Source organism: Callionymus lyra, chromosome 14 (assembly GCF_982586985.1).
Source record: "Callionymus lyra chromosome 14, fCalLyr1.hap1.1, whole genome shotgun sequence".
NCBI classification, from domain to species: Eukaryota; Metazoa; Chordata; class Actinopteri; order Syngnathiformes; family Callionymidae; genus Callionymus; species Callionymus lyra.
In genome coordinates, this window is record NC_141831.1 from 4,606,899 (window position 1) to 4,617,210 (window position 10,312).

General features: G+C 28.6%; 1 protein-coding gene across 1 annotated transcript in view; it reads left to right on the forward strand.

The window, feature by feature from the left end:
• The window catches only part of LOC148065754 (F-box only protein 40-like), a 19,257-nt gene extending 11,882 nt beyond the window's left edge, over nt 1-7,375 (forward strand). Inside the window, exons 7-8 of the mRNA XM_087807640.1 lie at nt 1,066-1,333; nt 6,693-7,375. Of these exons, the coding sequence (XP_087663766.1) occupies nt 1,066-1,333; nt 6,693-6,845 (421 nt within the window). The 3' untranslated portion in view covers nt 6,846-7,375. The remainder of the gene's footprint in view (nt 1-1,065; nt 1,334-6,692) is intronic.
• Nucleotides 7,376-10,312: the final 2,937 nt, after the last annotated feature.

Sequence of the window (10,312 nt, forward strand, 5' to 3'; positions counted from 1 at the left end):
TTTTAAATTCAATATATTTTTGTATTCATAGTCTTTAAAATTCAATATATTTTTGTATTCATAGTCTTTAAAATTCAATATATTTTTGTATTCATAGTCTTTAAAATTCAATATATTTTTGTATTCATAGTATTTTAAATTCAATATATTTTTGTATTCATAGTCTTTAAAATTCAATATATTTTAAAATTCAATATATTTTTGTATTCATAGTCTTTAAAATTCAATATATTTTTGTATTCATAGTCTTTAAAAGTCAATATATTTTTGTATTCATAGTCTTTAAAAGTCAATATATTTTTGTATTCATAGTCTTTAAAATTCAATATATTTTTGTATTCATAGTATTTTAAATTCAATATATTTTTGTATTCATAGTCTTTTGAATTCAATATATTTTTGTATTCATAGTCTTTAAAATTCAATATATATTCATAGTCTTTAAAATTCAATATATTTTTGTATTCATAGTATTTTAAATTCAATATATTTTTGTATTCGTAGTCTTTTGAATTCAATATATTTTTGTATTCATAGTCTTTAAAATTCAATATATTTTTGTATTCATAGTCTTTAAAATTCAATATATTTTGTATTCATAGTATTTTGAATTCAATATATTATTGTATTCATAGTCTTTTAAATTCAATATATTTTTGTATTCATAGTCTTTTAAATTCAATTTAAATGCTGGTATAATAGAGTCACCAGACATAACCAACAGAGCACCGAACTACTGTATCCAACTTTCAGCCAATCATGTGACGTACAGATGATCATGTGACGTCCTAGAAGTAGCTCGGTGCTCTGTTGGTATTGACTGGTGACACTATTTTACATAAACATTTTAATATTGAATTCAAAAGACTATAAATTAAAATATATTGAATTTAGAACATTTATTTTTGAATGAATGGAACTACAACTATTTTTAAAAATGTATTCAGTTAGAAAATAGAAATTAAACAATTTATTTAAATTCTTAAATTCAAAAAACGTTTAAAAAAAGAATCTATTTTCACTGATATACTTGTATAATAATAATAATAATGAATTATCTTGTAGTCAGGATCTGGGCTGCTTCACTCTCCGTCCCTCCACCGGCCAACACTCCAGGAAGTCGTCTCAGAGACGTTCGCCAGGAGACCTCCTCAGCTCGCTGCCCTTCGAGGTCCTGTGTCACGTGACCCGGTTCCTGGACAGTCTGTCCCTGTCCCAGCTGGCCCTGGTGTCCCGGCTCCTGAGGCAGGTCTGCTGCACTCGCCTGCAGGACCGAGGGATGGTGACGCTGAGCTGGGAGAGGAGGGCGTCCAAGTGGAGGGTGAAGCAGAAGGTAGGAGGAACCTGCTTATAACCACAGCGAGACACACTTTTAGATAGACATATATATATATATATATATATACAGTATATATATATATATATATATATATTATTTTGGTAATCAGAATATCAAAATCGGTGTACTTTTTAAATATAAAAAAATACTTCAATAAAAAAAATGTACTCAAATAAAAACTTTTAATAAAAATAACAACATTGTTATTTTGTTATATATTGTGTTATTAACTACATTTATATTGTATTTATAACATTTATTTTGGTACTCGGAATATCAAAATCGGTGTACTTTTTAAATATAAAAATACTTCAATAAAAAAAAGGACTCAAATAAAAACTTTTAATAAAAATAACAACATTGTTATTTTGTTATATATTGTGTTATGTACTACATTTATATTGTATTTATAACATTTATTTTGGTACTCGGAATATCAAAATCGGTGTACTTTTTAAATATAAAAAAATACTTTGATAAAAAAAATGTACTCAAATAAAAACTTTTAATAAAAATAACCACATTGTTATTTTGTTATATATTGTGTTATGTACTACATTTATATTGTATTTATAACATCTATTTTGGTACTCGGAATATCAAATCGGTGTACTTTTTAAATAAAAAAAATACTTCAATAAAAAAAATGACTCAAATAAAAACTTTTAATAAAAATAACCACGTTGTTATTTTGTTATATATTGTGTTATGTACTACATTTATATTGTATTTATAACATTTATTTTGATAATCAGAATATCAAAATCGGTGTACTTTTTAAATTAAAAAATACTTCAATAAAAAAAATTACTCAAATAAAAACTTTTAATAAAAATAACAACATTGTTATTTTGTTATATATTGTGTTATGTACTACATTTATATTGTATTTATAACATTTATTTTGATAATCAGAATATCAAAATCGGTGTACTTTTTAAATTAAAAAATACTTCAATAAAAAAAATGACTCAAATAAAAACTTTCAATAAAAATAACAACATTGTTATTTTGTTATATATTGTGTTATGTACTACATTTATATTGTATTTATAACATTTATTTTGGTACTCGGAATATCAAAATCGGTGTACTTTTTAAATATAAAAAAATACTTCGATAAAAAAAATGTACTAAAATAAAAACTTTTAATAAAAATAACAACATTGTTATTTTGTTATATATTGTGTTATGTACTACATTTATATTGTATTTATAACATTTATTTTGGTAATCAGAATATCAAAATCGGTGTACTTTTTTAATAAAAAAAATACTTCAATAAAAAAAATGACTCAAATAAAAACTTTTAATAAAAATAACAACATTGTTATTTTGTTATATATTGTGTTATGTACTACATTTATATTGTATTTATAACATTTATTTTGGTACTCGGAATATCAAAATCGGTGTACTTTTTAAATATAAAAAAATACTTCGATAAAAAAAATGTACTCAAATAAAAACTTTTAATAAAAATAACAATGTTTTTATTTTGTTATATATTGTGTTATGTACTACATTTATATTGTATTTATAACATTTTTTTGGTAATCAGAATATCGAAATTGGTGTACTTTTTAAATGAGAAAATACTTCAATAAAAAAAATGTACTCAAATAAAAACTTTTAATAAAAATAACAACATTGTTATTTTGTTATATATTGTGTTATGTACTACATTTATATTGTATTTATAACATTTATTTTGGTACTCGGAATATCAAAATCGGTGTACTTTTTAAATATAAAAAAATACTTCGATAAAAAAAATGTACTCAAATAAAAACTTTTAATAAAAATAACAACATTGTTATTTTGTTATATATTGTGTTATGTACTACATTTATATTGTATTTATAACATTTATTTTGGTACTCGGAATATCAAAATCTGTGTACTTTTTAAATTGAAAAATACTTCAATAAAAAAAATTACTTGAATAAAAACTTTTAATAAAAATAACAACATTGTTATTTTGTTATATATTGTGTTATTAACTACATTTATATTGTATTTATAACATTTATTTTGGTACTCGGAATATCAAAATCGGTGTACTTTTTAAATATAAAAATACTTTAATAAAAAAAATGACTCAAATAAAAACTTTTAATAAAAATAACAACATTGTTATTTTGTTATATATTGTGTTATGTACTACATTTATATTGTATTTATAACATTTTTTTGGTACTCAGAATATCAAAATCGGTGTACTTTTTAAATATAAAAAAATACTTCAATAAAAAAAAGGACTCAAATAAAAACTTTTAATAAAAATAACAACTTTGTTATTTTGTTATATATTGTGTTATGTACTACATTTATATTGTATTTATAGCATTTATTTTGGTACTCGGAATATCAAAATCGGTGAACTTTTTTAATTAAAAAATACTTCAATAAAAAAATGACTCAAATAAAAACTTTCAATAAAAATAACAACATTGTTATTTTGTTATATATTGTGTTATTAACTACATTTATATTGTATCTATAACATTTATTTTGGTACTCGGAATATCAAAATCGGTGTACTTTTTAAATATAAAAAAATACTTCGATAAAAAAAATGTACTCAAATAAAAACTTTCAATAAAAATAACAACATTGTTATTTTGTTATATATTGTGTTATGTACTACATTTATATTGTATTTATAACATTTATTTTGGTACTCGGAATATCAAAATCGGTGTACTTTTTAAATATAAAAAAATACTTCGATAAAAAAAATGTACTCAAATAAAAACTTTCAATAAAAATAACCACATTGTTATTTTGTTATATATTGTGTTATGTACTACATTTATATTGTATTTATAACATTTATTTTGGTACTCGGAATATCAAAATCGGTGTACTTTTTAAATATAAAAAAATACTTCGATAAAAAAAATGTACTCAAATAAAAACTTTTAATAAAAATAACCACATTGTTATTTTATTATATATTGTGTTATGTACTACATTTATATTGTATTTATAACATTTATTTTGGTACTCGGAATATCAAAATCGGTGTACTTTTTAAATATAAAAAAATACTTCGATAAAAAAAATGTACTCAAATAAAAACTTTTAATAAAAATAACCACATTGTTATTTTGTTATATATTGTGTTATGTACTACATTTATATTGTATTTATAACATTTATTTTGGTACTCGGAATATCAAAATCGGTGTACTTTTTAAATATAAAAAAATACTTCGATAAAAAAAATGTACTCAAATAAAAACTTTTAATAAAAATAACCACATTGTTATTTTGTTATATATTGTGTTATGTACTACATTTATATTGTATTTATAACATTTGTTTTGGTAATCAGAATATCGAAATCGGTGTACTTTTTTAATTAAAAAATACTTCAATAAAAAAAATGACTCAAATAAAAACTTTTAATAAAAATAACAACATTGTTATTTTGTTATATATTGTGTTATGTACTACATTTATATTGTATTTATAACATTTATTTTGGTACTCGGAATATCAAAATCGGTGTACTTTTTAAATATAAAAATACTTCAATAAAAAAAAGGACTCAAATAAAAACTTTTAATAAAAATAACAACTTTGTTATTTTGTTATATATTGTGTTATGTACTTCATTTATATTGTATTTATAACATTTATTTTGGTAATCAGAATATCAAAATCTGTGTACTTTTTAAATAAAAAAAATATTTCAATAAAAAAAATTACTCGAATAAAAACTTAATAAAAATAACAACATTGTTATTTTGTTATTTATTTTCTTATGTATTACATTTATATTGTATTTATAACATTTTTTGGTAATCAGAATATCAAAATCGGTGTACTTTTTAAATATAAAAATACTTCAATAAAAAAAAGGACTCAAATGAAAACTTTTAATAAAAATAACATTGTTATTTTGTTATATATTGTGTTATGTACTACATTTATATTGTATTTATAACATTTTTTGGTAATCAGAATATCAAAATCGGTGTACTTTTTTAATTAAAAAATACTTCAATAAAAAAATGTACTCAAATAAAAACTTTTAATAAAAATAACATTGTTATTTTGTTATATATTGTGTTATGTACTACATTTATATTGTATTTATAACATTTATTTTGGTAATCAGAATATCAAAATCTGTGTACTTTTTAAATAAAATAAAATAATAAAGTCTGTGTACTTTTTAAATAAAATAAAAAAATTCAATAATAAAGAAATTACTCAAATAAAAACTTTTTATAAAAATAACAACATTGTTATTTTTTATATATTGTGTTATGTACTACATTTATATTGTATTTATAACATTTATTTTGGTACTCGGAATATCAAAATCGGTGTACTTTTTAAATAAAATAAAAAAATTCAATAAAAAAAAAACACTCAATAAAAACTTTTAATAAAAATAAAAATGTTGTTATTTTGTTATATATTGTGTTATGTACTACATTTTTAGAAATTGAAACTTTTTTTTTTCTCGATTAAATAATAAAGGAACAAATAAATCGTTATCGTTATACTGCAGTTATTTTTTTATTGAATAGTATATTTCTAGTATTTATTTAAATAGTATAAATAAATAATACTTTTTATTTAAATAGTAAAATTCAGGCCTCAAGTTTTTAAATAATTTGAATATTTCCCCAAAAAATATTTTAACAGAAAAAAAGAGCAAGCAATCCAACTATTAAAAAAATAAATCTGTATTCCATATTTTTTTCATTTTTAATCTTTTAAACTCAATATGAAAGTGTTGGTATAATAGAGTCACCAGACATAACCAACAGAGCTACTGGATCAAACTTCCAGCCAATCATGCGACGCGCAGATGATCATGTGACGAGCGAGTGGCTCAGTGATTGGTTGGTTTAGTCTGGTAAGATGGAACTATTATACCAGCATTTTTATATTGAATTAAAGATTTATCATGATTTTCTTTTGTAATCAGAATATCAAATTCTGTGTTTTTTAATAATTAAATTATTCAAATATTTCAATAATGAAATTATTAAATTTCTATATACTTTTACTCTTTATACCTTTCATATACAGATTATTGAACTCAATTATTCAAAATAAAATTGAATGATCAATTAATTCATCCATTGAATATTGTATTGACACTTATATACTTTCATATATGATGATTAATGCTCTTTTATATGCTTAATAAACCACCTTTTGATACAAATATTACCTTTGCTATGTGACTTTACTGGGATCGGCTTCAGACCCTGTGATCCTGGAATACGATGAAGGAAATAAACACATGAAAGTACTGTAATAACAAAGATACTACCATAGACCAAGACGATGAAAGTACATTCAAAGAGCGTATGTGTCTCCTCAGGTGTGGCACTTCAGCACCATGTTCTCACCTGTGGACGCCTGGAGCTTCTCAGACGCTCCTCCCATGGCGCTGCACCTGAAGACCTGTCCCTTCTACAGAACCAACCGCGGGCAGGAGCCGGTCCTGCTGCCCCGGTTCACCACGGACATCTAGACTCCGCGGATGAGGATCACGATCCGAGACTGAAGTTCCCCTCGTTTTGAGGTCTCCGTGAACACACCAGGAAGTGACGCCTCGACAGGTTGGTGTTGATGGAGGACGCCTCGCTCAAACCCAACGCCCGGGTCAAGACAGGCAGGCGGTCTCTAGTGTGAGGGACCAGCAGATCATCCGTCCCAGAGGGAAGACCCGGAACATCGTGAACCTGGGAGAGAATCCATCAACACAAGACCTGATGTGCGGTCGTTGACCTACATTGCCAGGTTGAGCGCGCCGGTCAGCCTGAAGGTCGCCGGGGTGGAGGCGTTGATACCGGACAGCAGGGGGAGCTAGCCCAGATCCAGACCAGAGCCCGGCCCCAACATCACGAGCCAGAGAAAAACTATTTTCCTCAAGTATTGTTCTGAAAACAAGTACATTTCTCAAGGAGCCACGTTATAAAAACCGTTGTACGTTCATTTGTGGCCCTTGAGCAGAGGGTCATCACAAACTCTATCTAACTTTTAAAATGCAACACAAGTCAAATGGAGAATAAATAAATGTTGTCTAAAATAGGTTGATGGGAGCTTTTATTTTGAAATTCTGAGCCAGATAACTCTCTGGTTGATATTTGGCCCCTGCACTTGGTTTCACTTCATCAAATGTGGCGCTAATCAGAAAAGGTTTTGGACCCCCCTGATGTACCGAGACTGTTGTTAGGGGGTCGTCAAGCAAAAAGAAAGACTCACTAATTATTATTTTAACATATAATTATGATATTGTAGCCTCTCCAGCTGTCACTCAGCCTGTCTGTACTCGACAGAGCTAACACAATTAGCCACCAAATAGCTAAACAGGAAGTTTAAAATAACACACTAATCACACAATACATGTTCCAATATGTTTCTCCATGTATATAACAACAGGGAGGTTAACTTAAAAGACCATAAAACTGTGTTTTTATCAAATAATATACAAAATGTTAAGAGAGCAACAGTGAACTGTAGTACCTGCGGATAGACAGCGAGCACTACAGCGCAAAACAGCGTCATCAGTGACTCTGCAGTAGATCTGTAGTCCCGCAGGACATAAAGCAGTACATAATCTAATTGCAGGACAATAGTGTCACCTAGTGGCGAAATGTATTCACTCGGTTACAAAAAATATATATATATTTGAACAAGTAATGATTAACATTCTTATCAAATTTACGAAATATTTTCTAATAATTTCTGCATGATTCATTTAGTCTATCTAATAATATATTTAGATATAATAGTTTTACAGCAGAAAATAACAGTGTTATTACTCCAGCCCAGATTTTGTTCTGATACAAATGATTTTCCTATAGAGCATCATGAAGTTCCAAACATCACCACCAGGTGTCCATCAACACGTTGATCCTTTTTTATGAAAATATTAATCTCGTCTCGTCAATAGTTTCCGGTAAATAAAGTTTTTAATGTTTTTTTTCTCAGCTTAAATGTTGGTAAAGAGGTGCTGCTGGGTCAGCATTTGTTTCACCTCCGCAGGTGACTCAGGCTATGACCTCTGACCTCTGGCAGACTCTCGGCGATTAGAGTGTCACGGGGATGAAAACAACGCTGATGACGGTGCAAGTTCTGAACACGTTAAACAAGGGACGACATGGTAAACTATTTAAACTTTGTTTACTCTAGTTACTTTGGTTACTTGGGTCACTTGGGTCACTTGGTTTACTTGGGTTACTTTGGTTACTCTGGTTACTTTGGTTACTCTGGTGACTTTGGTTACTCTGGTTACTTTGGTTACTTTGGTTACTCTGGTTACTTTGGTTACTCTGGTTACTCTGGTTACTTTGGTTTCTTTGGTTACTCTGGTTACTTTGGTTACTCTGGTTACTTTGGTTAATTTGGTTACTCTGGTTACTCTGGTTACTTTGGTTACTTTGGTTTCTTTGGTTACTCTGGTTACTCTGGTTTCTTGGTTACTTTGGTTACTTTGGTGACTTGGGTCACTTTGGTCACTTGGGTTACTTGGGTTACTCTGGTGACTTTGGTTACTTTGGTTACTTTGGTCACGTTGGTGACTCTGGTTACTCTGGTGACTCAGGTTACTTAGGTTACTTTGGTCACATTGGTCACTTTGGTTACTCTGGTTACTCTGGTTACTCTGATTACTTTTGGTCTGCATCACCACATTACTTTGGTTACTTTGGTCACCTGGGTTACTTGGGTTACTTGGGTTTTTTGGGTTACTTGGGTTACTTTGGTTGCTCTGGTTACTCTGGTTACTCTGGTTACTTTGGTTACTTTGGTATTTTGGTCACTTTGGTCACTTTGGTCACTTTGGTCAATTTGGTCACTTTGGTCACTTTGGTTACTTTAGTTACTTTGGTTACTTTGGTTACTTTGGTTATTTTGGTCACTTTGGTCACTTTGGTAAATTTGGTCACTTTGGTCACTTTGGTTACTTTAGTTACTTTGGTTACTTTGGTTATTTTGGTCACTTTGGTCACTTTGGTCACTTTGGTCAATTTGGTCACTTTGGTTACTCTGGTCACTTTGGTCACTTTGGTTACTTTAGTTACTTTGGTTACTTTGGTTACTTTGGTTACTTTAGTTACTTTGGTTACTTTGGTTATTTTGGTCACTTTGGTCACTTTGGTCAATTTGGTCACTTTGGTTACTTTGGTTACTCTGGTCAATTTGGTCACTTTGGTCACTTTGGTTACTTTAGTTACTTTGGTTACTTTGGTTACTTTGATTACTTTGATTACTTTGGTCTGCATCACCACATGTGTTCACAGACACAAACCTGCAGAAACAAACAAACAGTCATGCAATGCATGCTGGGATGCGTCAACACAAGAACACACTGGTGTTTATCGTGAGGATCATATTTCAAACATAGAGAACCTTATACGTCAAGTTGTGTCAGAAGTAGGATGGTGCGTCAAAATCTAAAACAAGTCACTTCAAAATGATCCATCCATCCATCCATCCATCCATCCATCCATCCATCCATCCATCCATCCATCCATCCACAGTATCTATCCATCTATCCATCCATTCATCCATCCATCTATCCACAGTATCTATCCATCCATCCATGCATCCATCCATGCATCCATCCATCCATCCATCCATCCATCCATCCATCTATCCACAGTATCTATCCATCTATCCATGCATCCATCCATCTATCCACAGTATCTATCCATCTATCCATGCATCCATCCATCCACAGTATCTATCCATGCATCCATCCATCTATCCACAGTATCTATCCATCCATCCATGCATCCATCCATGCATCCACAGTATCTATCCATCCATGCATCCATCCATCTATCCACAGTATCTATCCATCCATCCATGCATCCATCCATCCACAGTATCTATCCATCCATCTATCCACAGTATCTATCCATCCATCCATCCATCTATCCACAGTATCCATCCATCCATCAATCCATCCATCCACAGTATCCATCCATCCTT